The sequence below is a fragment of the Mustela nivalis genome (genome assembly GCF_964662115.1).
Source record: "Mustela nivalis genome assembly, chromosome: 13".
Lineage (NCBI taxonomy): Eukaryota > Metazoa > Chordata > Mammalia > Carnivora > Mustelidae > Mustela > Mustela nivalis.
Genome location: NC_139032.1, coordinates 93,169,558 through 93,195,697, shown reverse-complemented (window position 1 = coordinate 93,195,697; position 26,140 = coordinate 93,169,558). Strand labels below are relative to the sequence as shown.

At 58.8% G+C, this 26,140-nt stretch overlaps 1 protein-coding gene across 6 annotated transcripts in view; it reads right to left on the bottom strand.

The window, feature by feature from the left end:
• The window catches only part of CACNA1B (calcium voltage-gated channel subunit alpha1 B), a 182,434-nt gene that overhangs the window by 88,311 nt on the left and 67,983 nt on the right, over positions 1 to 26,140 (bottom strand). For 2 of the 6 annotated variants that reach the window (XM_082696479.1, XM_082696481.1), the window contains exons 12-20: positions 25,141 to 25,253; positions 22,871 to 23,002; positions 22,567 to 22,639; positions 15,266 to 15,383; positions 12,993 to 13,060; positions 9,988 to 10,097; positions 6,428 to 6,490; positions 1,982 to 2,764; positions 761 to 978 (exon numbers count right to left, since the gene is read on the bottom strand). In XM_082696479.1, the coding sequence (XP_082552605.1) occupies positions 761 to 978; positions 1,982 to 2,764; positions 6,428 to 6,490; positions 9,988 to 10,097; positions 12,993 to 13,060; positions 15,266 to 15,383; positions 22,567 to 22,639; positions 22,871 to 23,002; positions 25,141 to 25,253 (1,678 nt within the window). The remainder of the gene's footprint in view (positions 1 to 760; positions 979 to 1,981; positions 2,765 to 6,427; positions 6,491 to 9,987; positions 10,098 to 12,992; positions 13,061 to 15,265; positions 15,384 to 22,566; positions 22,640 to 22,870; positions 23,003 to 25,140; positions 25,254 to 26,140) is intronic. The other 4 variants (XM_082696484.1, XM_082696483.1, XM_082696480.1 and 1 more) reach the window with 3 other exon arrangements.

The window sequence follows — 26,140 nt, the reverse complement described above, 5'->3', positions numbered from 1 at the left end:
TCTTCTCAAGACTAAACTTAATCACACCTTGCATGTGAGCTCAGCTTCCACGGCCTGGCCCTCTCCAACCACCCCCAGGATGCTCGATCTTTGTGCTCACAAGCCATCTGTGCACCTGCTACACACAGTGTGAGGGGACTGTATCTGACCCCTCCAGGTCTCTCTGTCCCTACTAGACAGAGTGACCTGCAGACACAAAGAGCCTCTTGCCCTCAGTGCCTGCACATGGCTGGGCAGGGAGCAGCTGCTCAATCAGGAGTGTGGGAGGGAGGAGGGGGAAGAAGAGCTCAGGCCAAGGCCTGTGGGGACCTCAGAGCAGGAGTCACAAAGCACATAAGTCACGGGAAGACCACTGGCTAGTTGTCAGCCCCCATCAGGTTTGGGGCCAAGGTGCGTAGCAGCTTTCACATAACTAGGAAGAGTCATGACCATCCTAGGGTCTGTCTTCCTGATGAGACTTATAAGTCCCACAAGGGCAGCCCTGGTCCCACTCCCTCCTGCTGTCCCCCAGCACTAACACTTGACTGGTGCTTAGCTGGTCACGTAAGTGACATGAAATAGTAATAGCGCTCCTCGGGGCCACTAGAAAACAAAGACAGCAAGGCACGGACGCCGAGCACAGAGGACCTTCTCTCCAGCTGGTGAGACAGTTCACACAGGCAGGCTCCATCCCCAAGCAGCTGTCATGGAGGGGACTGGCGGAGAGCCAACAGGGCCTGCACAAGGTGGGCCCTGCCCCACTCAGATGGGAGATACTCACTGGGAACAGCCGTGGTCTCCCCAGGAGGGCCGGTCAGTGTCACCGGGATGTGCACAGTGGCACTCAAGTCCGAGGGTTGACTGCCCATCCGTGTGACATTCCGCTGATTATCTGCATCCTCTGGCTGTTCCTCTACCTTCTGCAGACAAGTGCTGGGCAAGGCGTGCACAGGGCCCACACCCACTGGTCCACTGGCCTCCAGGTCACAGTGTGGCTCCCTGCAACCAAGAATGCACGTCAGAGTCCGATGCAGCCCCCAACTGCTACTCAGTGTGCAAAACCCAGCTCCATGTGCCCCCGTGCCAACCAAGTAAACCCCAACTGCTTCCTCTGCTACTCTGGCATTTCCTCTGGTTTTTATCACTTTGTACGTTTCTATGTTTTTAGGGCTGATTCTCCTTTCCGTCGCTGGCATGAGACTAGGCACGGCTGGCATCACAGTGTGTATAGAAAGGGAACTGTCTGCAGCATGAAGAAGCCGGTAGGAGGGTTTCCCTCAGCTACTCCACCAAGAGCCTAGGACACCACCAGACCAAGAGGCCCAGCACAGGGCTCTGCACAGAGACGGTGCCCAGACTGGGCTGACCCCGGATGGTCACCTCCAGCTGCAGGAGTTCTTGCAGACTACTGGCCTTAGCCCGGGGGGCTCCTGTTACCCCAGCTTGCTTCAGAGGCAGATCCTGGCCCAGCCAGAAGCAGGCTGGACAAGGCTGCTGTGGAAGGGAAGGAGGCCCTCTGTGTCATGGCCACCCAGCCTGGCCCTATTCCCTTCTACCATTTGGCCTAGTGGCCTCCTTAGGCCTCCCTCGGGCTCTCCCCACGTTTTTCTTTTCCCTGGGGCTACTATGCTCTTCCCACGCCAACATGTCCCAAACCAGTCCCAACAACTTTCCCCATGCCCTCTCTCACGCCTGGGTGCCTTGGACTAATGGCTGACACTCGCTAAGCATACCCTGCCTGCCCCCCCCACCAGTTTTAAGCATTCTACATGACACCCCATCAAGGCAGGATTGTCACCACCACAAGCGATGGAGACAGAGGGCAGGGGGACCAGGTGCAACAGGGGCCACTAGGCAGCTCTGCACCCCCAACCCTGTGGACCCTGACCCCGGCCCCCTCCCCGGCCAGCGGCTGGGTCCACCATCAGTAGCTCTGCAGCCCCAGCCGGGCCTCCTCCCCGGCCAGCCGCTGGGTCCACCATGGGCACGCGCGCTTCCTCACTTGGGCTGGTGGTTCCGCAGCTCCTTCTCCTTGTCTCGCTCCTCGCCTTCGCCCTCCTTCTCCGCCGCCTCCTTCTCCGCGTCCTCCTGCGAGGGCAGTGCCTTGTGCCGGGCCCTGTGCCTCCGCGCCGGCTCCTCCCCGCTGCCCGCCTCTCGGGGTCCGGCCCGGGGGCCGCCGCGGTGGCGCGCTCGCCGCTCGCCCTTGGCCCCGCCGCCGTCCTTGCCCTGGTCGGGCGCGTGCCGGTGCGCGCGGTGGCGCCGGGGCTCACGCTCGGCCGCCTCCTCCGGGGAGCCCCGCCGGTGGTGGCGCCGGCCGCCCTCGGGGCCCGGGCCGCGGCCGCGCTCGCTCCGAGCCTCCTTGCTGCGGCTGCGGTGCGGCCGTGGCCGCTCCTCCCGGGCCCCGGGCTCCCCGCCGTCGGCCTTCGGGACATCCGCCCGCTCCTGCTCCACCGCCGCCGCCGGGGCCGAGGCCGCCGCCTTGTCGCGGTGCCGGTGGTGCCTGCGCGGCGGCGGGTCGGCGCCCTCCGCGGCCTCCGCGCCCTCGGGCCGGGCCTTGCCCCCCGCTGGGACCCGCGGCCCGTCGCGGCCCAGCTCCACCACAAGCGGCCGGTCCAGGTGCGTCTTCATGTCGGGCCGCAGGTGGCGCGTGGTGGCGTAGCGCAGCCGCTCCTCGGGGTCCATCTCGCTGTACAGCGCCTCGCAGCTGGCCCTCAGGTTCTGCAGCCGCAGCTGACTGGCCCGCTGCTCCCACACCGAGCGCGCCTTGGCCGAGTTCTGCGGCCTGCTGCGGGGAGACCGGCGGTGAGGGCCGCGCCCGCCCACGCTCTGCCTCGCCCGGGAAGCCACGGATGGACGCAGAGATGGAGGGATGGCCGGGGGCAGGGCGGGGTGGGGGGGGCAGGCGCCCTGGAGACCCCCGGCAACCGGTGCAGAACAAGTAAGGGACACCCAGGGGGCCCAGAATTCGGCCCTGCCCCCACCCCATCATGACCCCACCGACTGTGAGAGCACCAGCCTGCGGGTGGGCAGTGGGGGGCTCAAGGCCACCCTGGAGCAGCTGTACAGGGGCCCTTGGCCAAGGGATGCAGGGCAGTGGGAATGACAGGCACCAGCAGGAGGTGGCAGACAGGCTTCCAGGGCAGGTGGGCTGCTGGCTAGGAAGGCCAACGGGGGGTGGGGGGGGTGGGGGGGGGAGTCCAAATGGGGCAGGACTGAGGAAGACGCAGGAGGCAGGGAGCCCCCTGCAGCCACCCTGGGGCGTGGCCTTGCTTCAGCATAGAGCAGAGCTGCCCGGGAAGGGGCTTCTCCACCTCCACTTCTGGAAAAACAGCCACTGGCCAGGAGACAGGGGTGTCTGTGAGAGGCCCTGAGAAGAGGCAGGTGCCCAGGATCGGGGTAGACGTAGCCCAGGGAGCAAGGGGCCAGGGGCAGTGGCCCCCTCTCAGGGCCAAAGGATAAGCTGCGACTGCTCCCTAAGGTGGGCAGCACTATCCAGGCACCTGCCACTCGGCTCAGTGACCACTTCCTCCCAGGAGCCCACCAGTTAGGTCTGGGGCTAGAGATGCTCCCTCCTATGGTCCTCAATACCCTCCACTCTCCAGGCTCCACAGAGAGCCCCTTCCTTCCACCAGGGCAGAGAAGCCCTCCAGCACCAGGCGTGGCCTGTACTCCAGGCTCAGCTATCCCTGCACAGGCCGTCAAGGTTTGACCACCCCACAGCCTCATCCACATAGTCTCATGTTGGTCTCCCCAGCCCAGGGTACATGAGAAACCCTTTGCATTCTGGAATCTGTGCTGAATAAGGCCTCCAAAGTAGGAGACCCCAGTCCCACCCTGGCCAAGCAGGAACCTCGTCTGAGGCCAGAGTCTCATCCTTCAGCCTCTGGAGATTTCTGGACCTACTGTGATGGTAGTTGTTCAGAGCCACACTGTGCTGTGAACTGCAGTGGCCCACTGCCTCCAACCCTCACCGCAACCTCCCTACTTCACAGATGACGACACTGAGCCTAGACTCATAGAGGGCCCTCTAGCCAAGTCACTGACGGAGCCAGGGTCAGATGCGTGCAAAGACACAAAAAAGGTCTCTAAAGAAGTGAAGCCTTGGCCAGACCCCTGACTGCACTGACAGCACAGAGTCACAGCCTGAGGGGCCCCAGACCAGGGCCCAGGCTGGACAGGCCACCAGCATCAGGGCCCTGTGCTACTGAGCGCCATGCTGACCTGCAAAGCCAGAGGCAGCCGGGCGAGGGACAGCCCAGTGCCTGCGGCTCGCCTGCACAAAGTGTGTGATGCCAGATCCAGCCCCTTTGGAGGGGAAGTCCAGGCTCCAATGCAGGGAGCCATGTCCAGGGCACTGCCTCACAAGAATGGAAGCCAAAGAGCACAATGTCGGGCCCTCACCTGGGAGCCCCTATGCTGGGCAGGCAGGGCAGTGCATGGGGGACAAGTGTGGCCTCTCTGGCCATGTGCTAACCAACACCATCAACTGCCTCACCAGGTCCTGGCCTGCCTCCTCTGAGCCATCAAAACTGTCCTTCCCTGCTCCCAGGGACACCTTGCAACAGACCCTCTCACCTTCTGTTTCCATTCCTTGGACTTCAACCTAGAGCCCAGGGGACCTACCCGTCCCAGCCTGGCACCAAAATAAAGGACCCAACTGTGAACAATGCTGAACCACGTGAGATGGGTGACAGGAGCCCACGAGGGCCGACAGCCAGCCTGGCCACCTGGCGCAGGCTGGGAGGCAGCGCCACATGGTCCTCAGGGTGAGGGCTGGGTGCAGCCTAAGACCTGGGGCCAGCTCTCTGCCAGAACAGACAGGTGATGAAGACAGTGGGGACAGTGTGCAGGCTGGGAGCTCAGGATAGGCTCCTGGTAACACGGCCCTGCTCTCCCCGACCCTAGCTGCAGCTCCTTCTCTCCCAGAGACCAGCCAAACTCCACGAAGGGACGATGTGTCCGGTCACATACAGGGTGCCACGGAGCTAGCAGACTCCCCCAGAACTTCCCAGGGGAGCAAGACACGGAGCAGCTGGGCTCACACAGCCCCCCTAGGTCCCTGTGGCTCTGATCCTGCTGGGTCGCCCTGCCTCTTTGGGCCCTAATGACACCTGGAGCTGTCTGCACCCACCCACTGCTTGGAGAGGTCTGGCTTCCTCGGAGTCCGGGCAGCAGGCCTCCCCCGCTTGCTGGTGTCTGAGTCGACCTGCACCAGGTTGCTATTCGGTCCCTGCTCTGTCTGGTTCATGAAGTAGTGTGGGCCACCCAGGTCTTTGCACCTCTCCACTGAGCTCACAACACCCAGAACGTGAGAGCAAGGGCCAGGCCACCATCTGAAACACAGTAACAGTATTCCAGACCAAGCCCTTATTGTAAAAAGCTCTTTAAGGAGTCACACGAGGAGCTGCTCCCACAGTGCCTCAACCTCAGCTTGCTGGCAGAGCCCTATTCGGCCACACCCAACCCAGGCCTTGTGGACACCTGCAAGGCCCAAACAGGAGCGTCCATGGCACGACCCCGCTTCGGGTCTCGGCTGAGGGAGCCAGGTGTGCACAGGTGCCAGTACTGGGAGGCAGCCCTCACTGTTGACATGTCAGTACTGACATCCACACCTTCCTCCAGCCTGGGAATCAGTCATCCAGGACCCAGCGTTCTTACCCTGGGACACACCAGGGTCCCCACAGCCTGTGAACAAGCCGTGTCAGGTCTAGGCCAGCCGAGCAGGGAGCAGGTGGCTCAGAGAGGGCCAGCACTCTCACACTACTGGGCCCCAGAGAGAGTACCTTGCTGCCCCATCCAGGTGGGCAGACCACAGCCAACAGTTCCAGAAACGTCCCACCTGCAGCGCTTGGCCTCACCCTGGAGAGGAAGCCCCTGGAGGCAACCATCCCAGGACCTCCTCCCCAGGCAGACTGGTATCTCCTCCAAGAGTGACACACTGGGTTTTTGGTAGCCAACCTCAGGCTCTGGCTGGTCTAACATGAGAGCAGCTCTGCTGTCACGAAGACAGCTTCCTAAGGGTCCCAGATATATCCCCTCCCAAGTCAAAAAAGGATGGGGCAGGAGGACCCCGTGAATGTCCTCAGTGAGTCCGACTGGATGCTCTCCCTTGTGGGAGAAACACAAGGGCCACAGCGCCCATGGCAGCCCAGCAGCAGCCACCTCAAGAGAAGCAGAAAATGCCCAAGACACCAGAGAGACGCCACAGGGACAGACAGCAGACAAGAGGACCAGCGGGGAGAGGAAGGGCTGAGCACAGAGTCTGGCGCCCAGAGCAGGACTTGGGACCGTCAGGAAGCGTGCCCACCGTCCCGTGCCAGCTGCAGAAGGCTTTCCTGGAGCTGCCCCTGGAGCAAGGGGCTGGAGGTGGAAAAGCGGTTAGGGGTAGGGGAGGTGTCGCATGTAGCCGCCGTGAAGGCACAGAGGGTGCCATAGCAGAGGAACTCACGGTGAGTTTACGCTGGAGACAGATGAGCTGTGAGACACGGCACCCCGAGTGTGCTTTACGAAACTGCACATGCAAGAAACAAGACAAAACAGAAGTGAGAAACCAGAGAGGGCTCTAAGGGGCACAGAACATGTTTAAGCCACATCAGGTCAGGGCGCAGGCTGCAGTGGGCGTCTGGGCAGGAGGCCAGGGACGGGTCCATCAGAACGGGCACCAGCTGAGACCTCGGGGTAAAAGAGAAGTTGAGAAAGAAAGAGCATCGGGTGGAACAGTGACACAAGAAGGAACACAGCACCGCCCCCCACGGCCAGAGGACAAGAATCTGCGGTCGGGGGCCATCCCCACAGCTTGGCACCCTCAGCCCCACACACAGCATAGGCCTTGGAAGGAGCCAGCACCGAGCGTCCCTGAATTTCAAATGGCTCTTGCCTGCCACTATGTGTCCCACTGCCACGGAGCTGCCATAGGACAACCTGTGCATTTGCCTTGCCTCTGAGACACAGCAAAGCCAGCTAACGCAGGACACCTTACCTCTGGGCTCCCCCCGAGCCCTGCCATCTGCCTGCCCCGCTCTGCCCTTGCCCCACTGAGTCCTGGGCCCCTCAGGCTGGAACCGGGCGTTGCAGCTCACTGTGACGGTCCCGGGGCACAAAGGCTACATCACCAACCCACCTCCTCACTGGGACTCCAGCCGTTTTCCAGAGACTCTGGACGCCTTCCCAAAACCAAGAGAGAAACCAGAAATCTCTACAATCCTTCCCCTTTGAGGTCCTTCCCCTAGGGGAAGACCCCACGGCTTCCCAGCTCCTCCTTCTCAAGGCCGAGTCTACACACTGAGGGGCTCAGAGCAACTCACCCTCCTACAGGTCCCAGGAGTAAAAAGGTGTGGGTGGGTGTGCAATTAGGTGTGAGTGCGTGCACGGTGTGTGCGTGTGAGTGTGCATGCGAGTGTGTGGACACGTGTGAGATGAGTGAGCGTGTGTAGTACTGGGCAGGAACATACGTGACAGTGAGTGCTGGGCGTCCTGAATGAACAGTGAGTGTGCGTCAGCATTCGGAGTGCAGGCGAGGAGAAGGGTGACCGATCACGGAGAAGCAGGAGACCACATCAGCCTTAGCATCCATTCCCTGCAGGGTCCATCACCTAAGGCCACAGCCCAACTCCAGAGGACAGGGACATCCTCTGAGAAGGCAGGAGCCCCGCCCCTCGGGCTCAGCACAGTCGCACAGAACCCAGGGAGCCCCTCGAGCACTGAGGGCAGTAAGGGCCCCTCTGCTCCCAGGGCGCCACAGCCTCTGGACCAGTCCTCCTGCCTCACAGACCACACGGCTTGGCTACAGGGGGCAGAGTCAAGGTGCGTGTCACTCAGGGCCTCACTCCCAGCCCAACCAGCAGCAGGAGACAAGCCCACCCACCCAACACGATTCACTGGAGAAGAGAAACGTCTAGTGGGGGGGGGGGCAACAGACAGAGAGGAAAGCCAACACCACAACGCCCAGAGCTCAGACCTCATCCCCGGGCAGGATCTCCAGTGACCACATCAGACTGACCGCCATCCGATGGAGGCACACGGAGGACATGTCACAGGGAACAAAGGCTCAAAGCTGCATCCCAGGAACATGCCCAAGAAGGGGGAGCATAGAGGCCAAGGCCGGCACACACCCAGGCTGGCACAGCAGGAATGAGTGGACACCGAGCTCAGGCCCCACCATGAGGGAGAACACCTGTGCCTCCCTGGGAGCTCCACCCAGGAGAAAAGAAGCACCAAGGTGGTGGTCAGGCCCACAGCACAGTCGCACAGAACCCAGGGAGCACAGTGTGACACACCCTGGGCCTGGGTGTGCCCGTCTGCAGCCTCGTGGCTACAGAGCAGTGTCCCCGGAGGAGGACGGGGACCAAGGAAGAGCACCCAGATCTCTCTTGGTGGCCTGACAAGTTCTCCCTGGTTGTGCCAAGGGCCCCAGCACCTGCTGCCCAGAGCTCTCAGCCCAATGGGAACAGACGCCCTGCCCTACACCCCTCAGGCACGGCAGCTCTGACAGGGACGGGGCCCATGGGATAGCACCCCCCTCTAAATGCAGAGAAGGCAAATGCTGAAGAGAAACCTACAGGCTCAGGAATGGGTCAGAAGCTCACCAGCTCCCTCTGCTAACGCAGACCACCAGCAGCTACAAAGCTCAGGAGAAGGGCCGTCTGCCAGGTCACCAACAAGCAAGCCCAGGACCATGCCGTCCAAGGCACCGAATCAGCCCAACAACCCAGAGACAGCCGAGCCCTGAGCCCCCAGTAGCTGTCTGAATAGTGACTACTGAGTCCTCCCCGGCTCTCTGCAGCCCCCCGGCACCCCTGCCCCGGGGTCAGGGGCCTCCTCTAGCTTCTTCTCCCCCAGAGGCCAGGGCTTCCTGCTCGGCTGAGGTGCAGGTCCTCTGCAAAGGCCTTCCTAGCAAACAGGCCATCCCCCTGGGGACCGCTGGACAAGAACAGGGCCACTACGACGCAGACACACACAGGACACACATGTACTCACACACAGGCAGACACGGGCCCTCTCTCACACCTGCACACCTGCTCTCCCTGCAAAGTCGTCCACCTGCCAGCACACACATCAACAGCCCGGACGCGTGTGTCACTACAGCTGTTCCTGGGGCTGTTCCTGGGGAACAGGGAGAGGGAGGGGGGCCCACTGGGCTGGAAATCAGAGGTCTGTGGTGGGTGGGCCATGGCACCGAGGACAAGTCCCCAGCTCCGAGTGCACTCAGCATGGCCTGGAGAGCGAGCTCCCAGCGAAAGGAGGGCTCCTTCCTCTGTGCTCTCTCATGGCCACCCTGATACTAGCCCAGACGTCCTCCCTCAGTCCCAGTCCTCCCTGCCCACCACGGGGGACTTCCCCCAACACACAGCAGCCTTTGGCCCTGGGCTGGGCCCTCTGTCCCAACTCTGAGGCCCCAGTACTTCCCACTGTGGTTTGCAATTTGCCTGGAGGCTCAGGGGAACCTCAGGGTGACTAGTCTCCTGGGGGAAGGCTTGGCCCTGCCCTCTTCACCTTTTGTGATCCTCGAGGTTTCCCTTGGCCTCTGTCCTCGTACTGAACCCTTGGAAACGTTTTGGGGAAGTGCATTGAGTCTCCTGGGCTGCCGACGTGCACCGCGAATCTTCTGGCTCAAAAACATCCCTAAACAGTGGAGTCCGGACAGATACACTAACCTGACCCCTGACTCACACCCCGTATCCAACCAGAGGCCTGGAGCCACCCAAGCCCGCTGAGGACCAAGTCAGAGCCAGTCTGACCTCCGGAGGGAGGGCCATGCGCTGCAACGCCTCACTCAGCCTGGGACAGGGAGAAGCCACAGGGCTCTTCCCGGCGAACGCTGCTCGCGGGCTGCTGCAGGGAAGGGGCCAGGAGGGGAGCCATTCCCTTGCATCACGGCTCCTGGGGGCTGCATCCTAAGAAGCTCCAGTCAATATAAGGGATTCTGAGGAAGCCCCCAGGAGGAGCGTCCTGTGGAGGACCCAGCGCAAGACTGCAGCAACCCCCGCCTTCCCCCACCAAGAGCCTTACGCGGCGGCGATGGAGATGTTGGCAGCAGACATCGGACTGACTTCAGCCACTTCTTTGGCCTTTTGGAGAGCAAGCTTCTGATTGGCTGCTTCTTCCATCTCCTCTTCGTCCTGTTGAAGACAGAAGTATGATGCGTCTACTCTCACCACATCAGCTCTTCCCCCGCCCCCCCCCCCCCCCGCTGTGGCCTCTAAGTCCTTCCTGCCCTCTGCACCTGGGGGCCGGGCAGCGGCTCCAGCCCTGAGCGCCAATTCCACACAAGCTCTCTGCAGCCATCAGGGCCCCCTTCTATGCCTGCTACTCAAGGTAACAGTCCCCAAGAGTCTTGCCTCAAGACCTGCTACTATGGGCCATCTCCCAGGGTGCCACAGCTGGTGACGTCCACCCCACTTGAGCTCCAGCCACAGGGACCCAGCTGCTGCCTGTATGTCTGTCCCACAACGTTTCCCACTTGGCACCGTCAGAATGCAAATCCATCCTCCTTTCCCCCCAACCCACAGCCCTTCCGCCTGAGGAGAACCTGTCCCACCTGAACAAAGCCTCTGCCCCGAAGCTGTGAGCAAAGGCAAGGGGCAGAGCTCTGCACCCTGAGCCTGGATCCCGGCCCCACATCACTCACAGGAATCATCAGCAGGAGTGGACCTAGCAGGACCATCCGCAGGACCACCTCCTAGCCTTTGAGCTCTTCCTCCTCGGACCCATCAGGTCACATGTGTCTACCTGCTTCCAGCCATGGCAAGTCCCTCCCTGTGTCCACCTGGACAGCCACACAGTGCCTGTGTTCTCTCCACCACCAAGCTCCTGGGTGGGACCCGCAACTCCCCCAACATACTTGCAGATACCTTGCCTCTGCCTCCCCAGGAAAAACCAACATGCTCTGCCCCTGGGATCTGGATGAAAGCTCGGGGCTGTGCCCGTGGCCCCACGGAGGGAAACTAAGGCCTCCATGTCACTCAGCTAGACTGTAGACACCACCCGTATTTCCCCAAATACCCCAATCCCGAGCCCACCTGGTTTCCATGGAAAGTGACATTCCCACTGTGGCCCAAAATGTCCATAAATTTTCTCCTAGAGGCCCCCCAAATGGCCAGAACTAAGACCGTTAGCTGCCTGCAGACTTCCCAGCAAGATGTCCTCAAGCTTCAGGATCCACAGAGCAGGCAAACTCTATCTACCACAGAACCCCTGTCAAGGCCCTTCTTCGAGCTGTAAACGCCATCCTCGTCCCCAGCCCTCTGGGCCAAAGGGCAAGCTTCTACAGACTCCACTCAGTTTATTTCCACTTTGAAAAGAACGTGATGCTGTAATACATTGTGGGAACATAAAGGAAGGACCCGGAAACCCTCCAGCCAGACACAGCTAGGTCTCTACCTGCCCCAGCTGCCAAGCTAGGGGAATTCCTGAATTGGGGCTGTCTATGCATGGAGACAGGGCCCCAAATGACAAGGCCTCACTGCAGCACAGCTGGAAGAGATAGTGACAACTTCAGACGCAAGCTCACCCCTGCCCCAAGACAGCCAGTGCTCAGACCACCAGGGCTCCTGGGCACCACCAGTTCTTGGGGACCCAGAAATCCAGACCCCAAGAAGTGCTCTGTGGAGGCAGGGCCCCCTGGCCCCGCCCCAGCAGCCCAGCCAGGAGTCTCAGACTGTCACTCTCAAGCAACTTCTGGATGGCTGAGCCCTTCTCGCCCAGTCTGACATGGAAATGAGCAGGCCGGCAGGACTTCCGAGTCCTCAGAAGGCAGCAGCCAGAGCAAGGGAGGCATCTCTACCCACAGGCACCAGCACAGCCTCAGCCTGGGTTGGGAGAAGAGGCAGTCTGAGCAGAAGCAAAGGAAGACACGTGACGAGGCCTTCCTCCAGCAGGAGCCCATCTTCCAGAGAGCAGGGAGGGGGCGGTGGGGGCCCTGCGGGGCTTGTACGGTTGGGAGCCCTGGGCCCAAGCAGCTCCTCTGCGGATAGCAGACTCGTCCCGCACCTGCCCTCCTCGCGGAAGGCCTGCATCTGGCTGGACCCCAGGACAGCAATGGCGTTGCAAGCTGTGCTGGGCCACAGCAGACACACGCAGGGGTGTGCACACAGGTGAGCTCCAGCACACGGGCACGCGCACAGAGAGGAATACACACAGGGCATGCACTCCGCTGAGAAAGCAAGCACGCGGGGCCTCTGCTTCAGGGGGCCTGTCAGGCGGCCGGACCCTCTGCACCAGGAGCTGGGGCTTGTTCAAAGCACAAGCCTGAGGCCGAACCGCGGGAGAGCCAGCCTCCCCATCCACGGCTGTGTCCTCAGGAAGGAAACCACAGGGGAGGACGTGTACAATCACACCGCCCGCCAGGCTCCAGGATGAGAGATGAGTGTTAGAGGCCGCCCACTGGGCCCCCACTGGGACGAGAGGCCGTCCTGCGGAGCCACAGACCTGCCGACAAGGAGGCAGCAGCTGATCCTGCTGGAGCCAGCCAGGCCCAGCCTCGAAGGACAGCACTGCCTGGCGACCACCCCAGCTCAACCATGCACACTCAGGACTGACCGCTGGGGCCCCCTTGCCGCCCAGGGATGAGCACAGGGACCCCACACCTCCTTTCAGGGTCTCCACCACACACGCGCCTCTGGCTGAGGGGAACCTGCTACTTCTCACAGCCACGCCTCCTGACACGCGCCATGGTCTGTCCCCCCGCCAGGCCAGTAGTCTGCCCCCACTCCTCAAAGCTCCCTCTGGGCTGCACCTCTTGCTCGGCCACTCTTTCTAGGCCATGGCTTCTCCACGAGCTGCCCCTCCTGCCCTGGCGTCTCTCACGCGTCTTCCATACCATCACCACACCCGAGCGGCAGCCAAACTCCCACCTGCCTGCGACCTTGAGGACACTCGCCCAGACAGTGGTCACATGAGTCCTTAAGCCTGGACTGGCCCTCTGCGGGGCCCTCTGGACCCACGCAGTGGGACACAGGTGGCTGCCCCACCCCCCTGTCCCTCATGGGCTGTGGGCCGTGTCCCTACGTACGTACCTTGGTCAGTTCCTGAGCGTTGGCGAGGTTGTCCACGGCAATGGCCAGGAAGACATTCAGCAGAGTGTCTGGTTGGCTCCAGCTAAGGAAGGGAACCTTCTGCCCCAGCCCTCAGCCTCCCACAGTCAAAGCCCAGCTTCCCCATGCAGAATGGGGTCCCCTCTCCCCAGGTCCTGACGAGACTTCAGCCTCCTTCCCTTAGTGGCCACATGCCCCTCCAGTACCCTTGCTCCGCTGGCCCGTCACCCTCAGACAGAGCCAAGCCCAGCGGACTGAGCTGCCACCTCTTCCCACAAGCTCCTGTCCTGTGTGCCTCGAGGCAGCATGTCCGCAGGACCAGCCCGTCCCTGCACTCTGTTCCAGCGGACCCGGGCCCTCCCCTGTCACCTCGTCCCTCAGCACTGCCAACATCTGGAGCGGGGCGACCCTTTGCGTGGGTCGTTGGGCACCATCTGTAACCCCCTGCCCAGCACCAGGGTGCAGCAGCCCCTCCCCAGGGTAAGCCCACCATCTCAGACCCGGCCAGTGTCTTCTGGGGTAACGGTCACCCCCGTCAGAGCCCCGGCACAGAGCTCTTTCCCCACAGGCCTGGGGACGTACCACCCCCAACCCAACCCAGGTGCAGCTGTTTCCGCCAGGGCCAACCGTGAGGAGCAGCCGGTTTATAGAAGGATAGCAGCGATGACTGTGGCTGGTGAGGACCCAGTCTGGCAGGGAGATGCCCCTGAGCTCCAGGGGACCCATGTACCCGGGTACTGCCTCATAGGTAAGGCTGCTCGGGGCTCCAGCAGATCAGAGGACGGGACACGAGGCTGGGATCCACTTCCCCGCACTAACCCAGCCTCGAGCACCTCAGAGGCCTTCCCACACCTGGAGAGCAGGTCTAAGGCCAGGAGCCAGAGCTCAGGGCCCAGCGGAGAGATGCACAGAGGCAGAGGAAATGACGCCCATTGGCCAGCGCAAGGCCTGACCATAGACACCCCCGGCCTGACTGTGCAGGGTCAGGATGAGCTGTGATGAGCTCCAGGCCACTGCTCGGTCTCGGGGCGGGGGGTGGGGGGGTACCTCCTTCTGGACAGCACTCATTCCCCACCCCTACCCCCACCATCTGAGTCAACACTGCAGGCTCCTTCCCTCTCCAACAACCCTGGCGGCCACTCCCGGGTTTCCTGTCAGCCACCCCCAGGTCCCACCCACCTGCTAAACAGTGAAACAAACACTCCCCCCAGCCCTCCTACTCCTCCTTGCTGGGTTTCCTGCCCCCACAAAGGCAGGGCTCCCTGCCGTGGGGTCCAGAGCTGACAGATGGTGTGAATGGAGGCCTGCAGAGTCACGGGTCCCAGGCCAGCAGAGAGCCAGCCAGGCAGGGCCAAAGAGAGACAAACAGGGTCAAGTGTCCAGGTGTGCGTGTGGGGAAATAGGGCAGAGCCGTAGGGCGGTCTGGGAGAAGATGACTCACACCTGTTCCGGCCAGCTCCGCCCTTTCTCCCGGCCCCGCAGGGTATTAAGGCATCGGTCTTTGAGTGGGGCCCCTGGGGGCAGCCTCCACACCAGGGCTCTCTGGGGAGCCCGTGGCATCATCCTTGTGGGCTGGAACCTGCACATCAACCACTCGGGGGCTCTGATGTACAGACGACTCTAAGGACCCAAGTGTCCCTGCTCAGTCCAGATTTCCCTCCCGGGCAGTGGGGCCACATCCACGCCCCCTCTCCTGGCCCACTACACTCCTCCTACATCCTGACCCTGAAGCCTCCTCTTCCGGGTGGCCGGACTGACGGCAGAGCTGCCACAGAGCTCCTGGGCTTTCCCTGGCCCCACACACCCCCTCCCAGCCCGAGGTCCTGAAACATGAACCCAACAGGCTCCCAGCACCGGAAACCTCACTGTGTATTTCTCTGCGGGTAGGATATGTTCAGCAGAGAGCAGTTTTTTAAAAGCCCAGTGCCAATTTAATTACTGAATTAAAGTGGGCCAAGAAAACAAGTCCAGACCCTTGGCCATCAGGGTTCAAAGCCCATGTCTCCCCACAGCGTCCCTCCTGTGCCTGCCCCTGACCGTCCCGTCCCCTCTGCAGACCAATGTGCAGCACGTGCTTCCCTCAGCCTCCAGATCCCCCCCAGCTCAGGCTGCCTGGAGAACATTCACTGTGTAGACTTAAGCTGGTTCCCCTGTGGGAGGACCCGCACTGTTCCCACGGGGGCAAGGCGGAGGGGAGGGACCCAGACCCAGACCAAGCACTAGCCATGCTGTACCCCAGCCCCAGAGAAGGATACAATTTCCAAACAGCGTCAAGACAATGAAGTAAAAGGAGGAGAACATGCCTTTGCTGACTCCGCCTTGCGACTCGATCCCGTGGTACATCACTGCATTCCAGTCCTCTCCTGTCAGGATCTGGGGGAACAGCCCCGCAGGGCACGCCTGCCTGACCACCTGCGCCCACGGACACACGCAGGTGCACACTCAAGGTCAAGACACGGCTGTATCCCTAGAGCCCAGGGGCACACGTGAGCGCACACACACAGGCTGCTAGAGGGCAGTGCTTCTGGAGGGCAAAGTGGCCCATGGTCCTCCAGAGAAACTTCCAGAAAGACACAGGCCCCGAGAGACGCATACGCTCCAGCTTTTCGGCCAAAAACAGAAGGGAAAGGTGGGCAAAGGCGAGGAGGAGAACCGTAGCTGTGAGCTGGGGAAAGGGGGCCAGGCTGGGGAGGCCAGACTCCCACCCCTGGGCCACGATGCTGCCTGGGAGACAGTGGGTTCAGCAAAGAGGGTGGCTGGACGCAGTCCCTGCCCGTCCGGAAACACGTCTCTCCTTGCTGCCGTATACGTGGGGAAGTGCAAGAGGAGAACATAAGAGACGCTCACGTGTCCACCCATCAAAATGGACACTGCTCACATCTGTCCCGTGGGCATCAGGTCCCACTGGCCGTGGTCACTCCTGACAGACGACCCAATCACAAACCTGGTGAGGAACCAAGTCAGTAGAATTCCACTTGCACGGCACACGTGTCTATGAACCAAACTCACCACGTGAGTTCCAACACTCCCGGGAAGGCGTGAGACGACACACGCTGCTCATGGGTTTGCTGTCCTCACCCAGGATCATATCTTTGAAGTCCACATACACGAGGCACACAGACCCCCTGACTCCCGACCCCCAGCGCACAGTGTCCCTCAGGCCCTCCCCCCACACACTCGCTGCCTTCCTTCTCCCGGGGGTTGTGCTGCCGAGTCTCACCACATGCACGGAAGGTCTGTCCACACCAGGGACAGCCTGGAGGCAAGCCACGTGCACCTCTGCCCTGATGAGAGGCGTCCTAAGTGACGCCTGCGGGGACACTGCTGCTGGCTGAGGCGCGAGAGGGCCAGCTGGTCAGGGGCTGCTCTCCAGGGCCTCCCCAGACGCCTGGTCTTCCTCGCCCTGACCACGAGACCTCCGCGAGTGTCCCTGTTCACTCCCGCCCTCTGTCTGCAGGAACTACTCACTGGAGAGCTCCCGGCTTCTGCTTTATGACCAAGTGCCACGCATCTAAGAAATTCCTCTCCACTGGAAGGCAATAAAAAAACTCTTCTGGGGCGCCTGGGTGGCTCAGTGGTTAAGCCGCTGCCTTCGGCTCAGGTCATGATCTCAGGGTCCTGGGATCGAGGCCCGCATCGGGCTCTCTGCTCAGCAGGGAGCCTGCTTCCTCCTCTCTCTCTCTCTCTGCCTGCCTCTCTGCCTACTTGTGATTTCTCTCTGTTAAATAAATAAATAAATAAATCTTTAAAAAAAAAAATACTCTTCTGTATTTTCTTCAAACCATTGTAGAGTGTGGTTTCTCAGAGTTAGGTTTTTAATCCAACTTGAGCCTGTGTTTCCTGTTCTGTGTACGCGTGGGGATGAAGACCCACGTTCTGCCCCAGTGGAAAGCTAGCTTTTACAGACCTACTGCTTCAACTATCCTGGGCCCCTCCTCCTGCTGTGGCCAGCCTCCCACCGAGCCTGGCCATGTTTCTGGCTTCTCTCGTCCGCTCTCCTGCTGTTTCGTATCCCAACCCTCCTGCCGTAGCTTTGTGGAAACTCCCATCCATGGTAAGGCAAACTTTCCTGAACTGTCTTGGCGATTCTTGGATGCTGAGTCTTCCACGTTATCAATATGCTGAATTCCAAGAGATGAAATTAGGAGAACAGATGCCTTTGCCACTTTCAGGCCTCCCTCCCCATTATAAATATACCCCTGTGTACCCAGATCTGTAGGCCCTTTGATAACAAATCGTAATTTCCCCCATAAAAGGCTTACATACTGTTTCTAGTGCCTTATAGCTTTTGTTGCTTCTAGAATGAAATATTTCATTTTAATTGAATTTTCCAATCGAATGGTTAAGTCACAGGAAAGCTCTATTTTTGTATGCTGGTCTCGTGTTCAGCAGGACAAGTGAATTTTATGTCCTTGGTAGGACATTAAGGTAGGACATCTACGGTAGGACATCACCTTATAGCTGTGCCAGGCCCAGGGCAGGTTAGAATGCTATTCAGGTTTTTAATTTCTCCTTGAGCTAATTTATGTGTTTGAGTTTTTCCTATAAAAGTGCATGTTTCCCCTTAGTTTTCAAATCTCTGGCCATAATATTTTTGGGGACTTAAAACGGTCTCTCCCCTCCCTGCAGGCGTGCCTCCCCCCCCAGTCTCTAGCTTTCATCTATGCATTCTCTCTTGGCCGGTCTTGCTGAGATGCTGTCTACTGTATTAGTCTCCCCGACAGCAAGCTTTTTACAATTTGCCATCTTGGTGTTTTAGTTTTGTGTTATTAACCACTTTTTCCTGCTTTCAGTTTTTCTTTAGTTTACCTGTTCACTTTTCTAGGTTTTTAAGACAAGTACATCACTAGTTTATTTCCAGTCTTCCTTTTATTTTGATGATTGCATTTAAGGTTGTAAGTTTTTCTCTTAAGTATCGCTTCTGTCTTGTTCCGTAAGTCTGGATGTCATAATTCATGTCTAAGCATTTTGTGAGTCTGCTGTGGAGTCTTGTTTAGCTCGGTCCTTCAGCTTTCAAATCTGGGGAAGGTTTCAAACAACTTCTTACATATGATATGTTTATTTACATTCCATTAAGAATGTGCTCTACAGGATGACAATTCCTCAATACTTGTAGGAATTTCCTCGGTGACTTAACAAGTGGTCAGTTTCCATGAATGTCCTCTGTGTCCCAAATGATGACTGTTTCGTTGGCCGTCTGCTGGGTGAAGAGCTCCACAGAACTCACCTCATCCTACGTTTCGACAGAAACGTATCCTAAACCTCGTGTGAGGTGGGGACGTCCATGGGCTTCTATCCGTTGCTGCGCAGGGTGCTGTGAGGTCATGCTGGCCCACGATCACTGCCTTCTTTCTGTTGTTATGAAACACACTCCTTTATTTTTACCAAAGCTTTTCTCCCTTAACTTGAACTTTGACTGATGTTAGTATCATACCAGCTTTCTTGCAGATGATTTCCACTTTGTTTACCTTTTTGTATCCCTCAACGTTTTATTTCAGTCCTCTTTCAAACACTCAGAAAAGAAGGATGGGTAATTCCCAGCAGACCTCCGTGTACCAACTATGGGCTTGAGAGCCGTCAAAGGGAGAGGCATCCCCCCACTAGAACGCCTCCAGCCTCCCAGCGGTACGGCGCCTGCATCCGGTCTTCCTCATTCCCAGGCAAGCGTTTCCATTTTCACTGCATAGATGCCATAGACGATGTTGTTTTTCATGTTTTCATCTTTATTTAAGTAGTATCATACGCTATATATTTTTCTGAATCTTGCTCTCTTTTTGCCTAATATTATACTTGTGAGATCCATCCGAGTTAACACATTTAATTCTAGGTCATTCGTGCTCCTGCTGAACGGAAACCACAACACACTCTTCCTATCCATGCTGTGACAATGGGCATCACTGGCAACACCCAGTTATTTGCTCCTCTCCCACGCCTCCCTGTCTCCTTGGATGGCCCGGCAGGAGACGCTGCAGAGCATAGACCCACAACAGGAAGCACGCATATGCAAGTTCTAGTTATTAGATTTTATGACGTTACTCTACCCCCAGTGGGTGACCAACCCAATGAGCATAGAGGAATCTCCATTTCTCCACATCTTCCCTAAAACTTGGTATTGGATTTCTTAACTTCTGCGCCGCTGATCGGTGGAGAGGTTGTCTTGTGGTGGGTCTAACTTGCATCTCAAGCAGCACTGGTAATGGTTCTCACAGGTGTTTTCGTCAGCCCAGCTTCCCCTCCTATGAGATGCCACAGGTTTACACTCTGCCTCTCACTATGATATTGTCTTTTCTCTTTGACTGGCGAAAGTCCTTGACATGACCTGGACACGTCAGTGATTATTCTAATACTGTGGAAATGTCTTCTCCAAGTTTATGACTTTTTTTAAAACCTTTTCATGGTGTCTTTTGATGCACAGAAAGGTCTATTTTAGCCGTCAAATTTGCCAATGTTTTCCTTTATGATCTGTGCTTCTTGTATGTCAAGAAGGACTTCCCTACCTTGAGTTGGTACCGTTACATTCCTGTGCACCTTTTAAAATTTCAGATTTGCTCTTCACATTCAGGTCTTAGTCTACAAACTCATTTCAAATATGGAAAAAAGTAGGACCCAATTTCCTGTTTGGTTCTGTGGATAACCAAATCGTCCCATGCCGTCTGCTGTCACACTTCATGCTGGAGCCCAGACCCCATGAGCACAACATAAGGTGCATGTGTCCTGAGTACACACGCGTGACCTTATGCCCGCTGCCTTCCTCCTCCCCAGGGAGAAGTCTATCCACTGACAAAGCTCCCCTTTCTGAATATTCATCTGAACCCTAACCCTACATGGAGTCCTGGCTTGGGAAGTTATTCCTTGTGATCTCCTTATTTACTGAATAAAAGTTGCCGCTGTGTGACACCCACCCCTGGCTGTGGTCTCTTCCTGTAAGTCACAAGCGGCAGACCCACATTAGCGTGGTGAGGGTTTTTTATCACAGTGATTCTAGACTCATAAAGCCAGCAGGTACCTTCCTTTTTGTCTTCTCTGGAGTCATCCGCATACAACTGGAATAACGTCTTTCTTAAATTTTCATAGGATTCACTCATAAAATTACCAGAACATGGCGGCTTGGGTAGGCAGATTTTTTAATCATTCAATTTCTGAAATAGTTCAGGTCTTTCATTTCTTCATGGGTTAGTGTAACGTTATTTTTTTTCTTCTAAGTCGTTGGGTTTACTAAACATACGGAGTCTGTGGTGCTTTCGGCAACCGGGCGGTTGGTAGCCCTCCGTGTCTGCGTTTGAACATGGCCAGCACCCCCTCGTGCTTGAGTCTCAGCTCTCTTGGTCAGTATGCTGGGGCCACGGTAGCCCAACCCCAGACTTCACGTTCCCTCCCCGACCCTCAGACTGTCATTCTTCTGTGGGGAGACGCTTTCTAGGGTCGTTTTTAAGATTTTCTCTTCATCACAACACATCTAGGTTTGACATTACTTCTGTTCATCCTGCTTGGCTCCCCAAGGACTCAGCCCTCAGACTCGCCCAGAACAGCGCTGACAGCCCCCTCTCTCAACCGACATGGGAGCTTCACCCCTAAGTCCCCCCACATCTCCCAGCTCACCTGCCCTTCCTTCGCTCGTGTCCGGGGTATAATTTAACCTTTACTTTTCTATTTACACAGCATGGTTTCCACACCTAGGATTTCTACTTAGTTCTTTTTCATATGAACTTGCTCTTGGTTCTCAGGTATTTTCTTTCATAATTTTGTTTATGGGTTACAAGTTCTCCCTCGAACACTGCATGGGTCTCAGTCACCTGTGCCATGCTCTTACTCCCGTTTCTTCAGGAGCGAGCTCACCTTCCGACTGCAGGGGTCGGCTCTCTTCATGGGGTTAGCATCACCACGGATCAGTCTGCACACTCGCCATGAGAGGACCTGATGTTATTTTCTTCCTGGTCACACACTCTCCCTACCCCCTCCAGCCCCGTTCAGAAGCAAGAGCACTCGCTATCCTGGGGTCTCGGGCCCTGGCCCACCACCGTCCATGGAAAGTGCAGGCCTGGCCTGGCCAGCCATCTGCCCCTGTGACCTTCTCGGCCTCCTCCAGCCGTGGTCACCCTCTCTCAGCTCTGCTCCTCAAAGGGTCACATACCTTCCCCAGCCCCACATCGGGCAGGCCGTACAGCAATGCTTCCAGCCCGTGTGCCTCATTCGGACCACAGCCCAGAGGCCCGGTCTCCGCATCTCTCCTCACTGTTCCATTTCCAGCCACAGTTTGTTTTCTATTTGGCTGGCTCCTTTGAATTTCTAGATGCATTTATTACCTCTTTGCCATGTTCCAGAGCAGAGGGGTCCGAGGTCCAAACCAGAACACCATCTGACCAGAAGAGCCCATCTGTTTCCTCTAACTTTGGCTCCCTCTTCCCCTCTGTCCCACACACCACCACTAACCGACCACATCCCACTCCCTTCCTGCAACAGAACAAAGCAGAGCTCTGTGGGTCACATCACCTCCCTGCTTTGGGAGCCTCTGAGATGGTGCCAGCCGGGTGCAGCTGCTTGGCCTGGCCCGGAAGGCCCGTCCAACCTTATATCCACCAGCCCCAATCCTTTTGCACAGACCCCATGCCTTTGCTGCCCTGACTCTACTCACCTTCCTACCGTGGTGTCTGGACACATTCCTGCCGAGCCTCCTTGCCTGACTTTCGAGATCCCACAGGACACCCCTGGTGCCCCACAGCAGGAAGGAGCTCCTTCCTATCACCATCATTGAGCAGAGCGCACTGCACAGGAAAGCTCGTGGCCGCCCTCTGCAAGAGGACCCAACTTGGAGGCCAAGGGCAGCCCCAGAGGCCAGGGGCTAAGCTGAGACCCCAGCCTGAGCACACATGGCCTGTTGGGCTTCCCTAAGAGTCATCCTGGACAAAACAACAACCTGCCCTGACCCACTCAATTGCAAGCATGTCATCGAAGGAGGCTTCATAAGACAGAAGCATCTGGCACTATCCTACCGGTGGGGCCAAGCATAGCGGGCACCAGGGGCGCTACAGCCCTGCAAGGGGGCAAACGGCTCAATCAAGAGAGTCTCCAAAAGGAAACCCCTCCAAGAGGGCAAAGATGGCCTGAGTGACAAGGTTTGCCTCACAGATGACTTGGGCCCAGAGCCTTGGCTTCCCCAGGAGCCGTGGCGGGCACCTTCTCCAGACACAAGAGAACTAAAGGACCCCTGGGCCTGACAGACAGGAGGGAGAAACATGGGTGTGCTTTGTTGTGTCATTCGCAGAGCATAAAAGACAGCTGGGACTCCAGGTCCTAGGCGTTGGGGGACAAGTTGGTGGCTTGAAGCCTAGTGGCCATAGGACCCTTGAGTCCCCCAGGGAACTACACATGCTTCTTGGGACCCAGTTTCTCTCCAGACCCAGGCTCTGGACTTGACGGCAGAGCCCCAGGGACTGGAGACCTCCCTAGGCTCATCTCCCACTTGTTCCCTTCTGGAAAGTTCTATCTGAAATGTTGGCCGTGTTGGGGGTGCAGACACTGACCAGGAAGTCTCCCTTCCCCATGCCTGGAGCCTTACCTGGAAGACGGTGAGAATGGCCGCGGGAAAGGTGTCAAAGTTTGTTGTTGGGGTTTCATCGTTAAAGTTGAACCTGAGAAAAACAAGAAGTCCTGCGAGGAGACTGCCCCATCAGGAGCCAGGGACAGGCACCTCAACTTGCAGGGCCGTCCTGGGCTGCAGGTGGGCTATGTGCCTGGCACCCTTGTCCCCCTGGGGGGACCTCCAGGCGGAAGACAGGCGGAGGGGGCCCGGGCAGCAAATCTGCTCTGAGCTCTGCCTCCCTAGAGGGGAGCCCAGCCCCCGACGACCCCAGGCCACTTACTGCCCCCCGAACAGCTGCATGCCCAGCAGCGCGAAGACCACAATGAAGAGGAACAGCAGAAAGAGCAGGCTGACGATGGACTTCATGGAGTTGAGCAGAGACACCACCAGGTTCCGCAGGGAGCTCCAGTACCTGTCAGGCAGGGGGTCCGTCCACGCCGGCTGCACCCACCCGCCTGCCCAGGCCCCACCCCGGGCTTCTCACAGTCAACCCTGTGCCTTCCGGGATCCCCTGAGCTCCCAGACCCCACACCTGGAGCCAAGGCACATCCCCGGAGCTCCAGACCCCTCCCCTGGGGATTCCAGGGGGCGGCCGACTCACCCCCATGTTCCGAACCTGCCCATCCCTCTGCCTGGCGGAACGGTGCCCGCTCCCTCTCCACCCCCAACACCCGAGCAGCTTCTGGGTACCTCCATGAGGACCACAAGGGGAGAAGCAGCTGCAGCAGAAGGTTATCAGCCCACAGCCTGCATAACTCAGTGTGAAGGCCCCTCCCCCTGAGGGCCCAGGATGCAGCGTGGATGCGGGGTGGCACTGTAAGACCATCTCCTGGCGTCCCACGGCGCCCACCCCTCCATCACACTCCCACAATGCTCCTGGAGGCCAGAAGCCGCATCGCCGGGCGCATCTCATGCACTGGGACCCAATGGCACACAGGCCCCACTGGAGTCTGCGGTAGACTGACTGTCAAGAGCTCACTCGGAGCTCCAACCCCCTGCCCGCATCTGGAGAGCTCCTCCCCAGAAGAGGCGGGGGCACTTTGCCTCCAGCCAGCTTAAAACACACTACACACCCGTGTCTCTGCACGGCGGTGGCGGTTCCACCGGCCTGGGAAGGTGGGTGTGGCAGGACAAACAGCAGTCACTGCACATCCCTGGCCCCCAGGTCTGGTCCTCCCAAGTGCCAACAGCACAGAGGCTCGCCTATCTTCTATGGGTTCTCCTACAAGGCACTTGAGGGTTCATGGTAGATGGGCTGGAAAACTCTGGAAAAGCCAGCCCACCTCAGGACAGCAGCCTGGCTTCTGGAAGGAATCAGAGCCCCTCAAACACCAGTCCCTGCAAGCGGGGTGAAGGGTGTTCTCGCCGTCACCTCACGGCACTGGGATGTGACAGGACTGGCCACACAGCCCATGAGACGCACAGTAGGGTTTGTGGACCCAGCTGGGCCCAACTCTTGCCCCAGACTCTCCTGCAGTGACATTATTGTATCCTTCAGTTCTTAGGCTGGGATTTAAAACGGACTAGAAGAGACCAGAACTCCCTATACCCTGGGGAGATCCGTGGGGTTCTGAGAGGTCACTGCAGGGATGACCTAGAGCCCCAGGGCCCCATGCACAGGCTCACTGCTGACAGTTCTTCTCCCTGGGTGCTGCCACTGTCAGAGCTGCTGGGGAGACCGCATGGAAATCGGGCTGGAGCGTGTATGGGCTACGCACTCACGCAGCAGGAGGCCAGGATTCAGGGTAGTCACAGTCCCTGCTGTGCGGTGTGCCACCGCTTCAACCTGCTGAGTGCAGAGCGGCCTTTCCTGGGGGAAACGCGCCCCCTCTTCCTAGCACTAGAACCCTGGCAGAGGGCCCCCCACTCGTGCAGGAGCAGCATCACTCTGCTGCCTTGGCCTCAGCCCCGTCGGAGACAAAACTGAGCGACTGGCATACAGGTTATGTAAGGGACCCAGTGGGATAGAACGGGCGACACAGGCCCGTGGCTGTCGTCCTGCCACCGCTTCAGCAGACCGTGACAGGCACAGGGAGGAAAAAGTCGGCCTGGGACCGCAGCCCCTAAGGGACCAAGCTGGCTCGGGGCAGAAGGTCAGAGTCCTCTGAGACCTCCCTCCCTCCCTGGGATCAGAGCTGACCGGATGGGGCAGACTTGGGGCAGGATGATGGAAAACAAACTTCCACGTGATCATTTCTTTTTTCTCAGTTGACGGTGAAACAAAGTAGACGGGCCTGCTGGTTTCAAAAAGGGACAGTAGGAAGCTGTGGGAAGCAAGCTAAGGAGAGCTGGGGAGCCTGACGGCAGCACGGAGCCTCCAGAAGCAAGCCTGAGCACAGATGCGGCCCCCACAGCCAAGATAACACGTGCTGGGCAGGCGCTCTGTAAACTCTTCTGTGTTTAAGCCAATTATAAGCACAAAAAGGGATTCCAGACAGCTGGGTTCAAGGCCAGCACCACACGGTCCTGGTAACAGGCGCCCGGCGTGGCTCAGTCTCAGATGTGACCTGCGCTCCCCATCCCCTACCCAGGAGCACAAGGGTAACATACTTCGTGACTTTGAAGATCCGCAGCAGCCGGAGGGCCCGCAGGACGCTGATCCCGAAGGAGGTTCCTGGCTTGATGGCAGCCCAGACCACTTCAAAGATGCTCCCCACAATGACCTGTGTGGGGGGACGGACTCCGCCTCAGGCACACACCCACTCAGCCCACACCTGCACCTCTGCAGGGAGCACCTGGGATCTCGCAGGAGCCCCCACGCACATGAGCTCCCGCTGCCCTCAGGGAGCACGCCCCAGGCCCAGTGCTCACCTGCCCCCCAACACACCCACCCTGGATACACCACAGGCACGCAGGAGACAGAGAGAGGGTCAGCCAACTGGTTTCCCAGCCAGCCAGCTGCAAACCCGATCAGCCCACGGCTCGGAGAAACTGGTGACTATGCCAGGACCATGGCCCCCGCCACGACCAGAGACCCCTGTGTAGTCTACCGCTGGTCCATTAACCCGCATGTCTGCTCAGGCAGGGGCACTACTCACGGGCCCCCCCACAGCCCCCTCTGCATATGTCTCCACGTCGAACACAGGAGCATTGTTGAGAGCAAAGCTGATGTGCTGCTGACAGCGACCGGCCCAGCAGGAGGACGGCCCAGCAGCCGCACCTAGCAGCACAGCACAGGGGCCAAGCTTGCCACCAGCTGTCCTCAGTGAGCCTGGGCACCTCCAGCAGGCACACAGCAGCCAGGCGCTTGTCTGGGGCTGGAGCTCACCGTTTCCTCAATCTGTGTTCTTACTGTGGGTCGTGAGACGGCCCCTCAGATGGCCCACAGGGATCCCCACTACTTGGTACCCCACCTTGTATAGCCCTGTCCCTCAGGGATGGGTTGGACCTCGTGACTCACTTCCAGCAAACAGAGCTGGCAGAAGTGTGGGCTGTCACCTCTGAGACGCAGTCACAACGACTGGCTTCCTCCTTGGTGCTCTCAGCTCTGCTGCAGCTCCCCAGCTGCCGTGATGGGGAACATGAGGGAGCCTGGGGAGAGGCCCCCGTG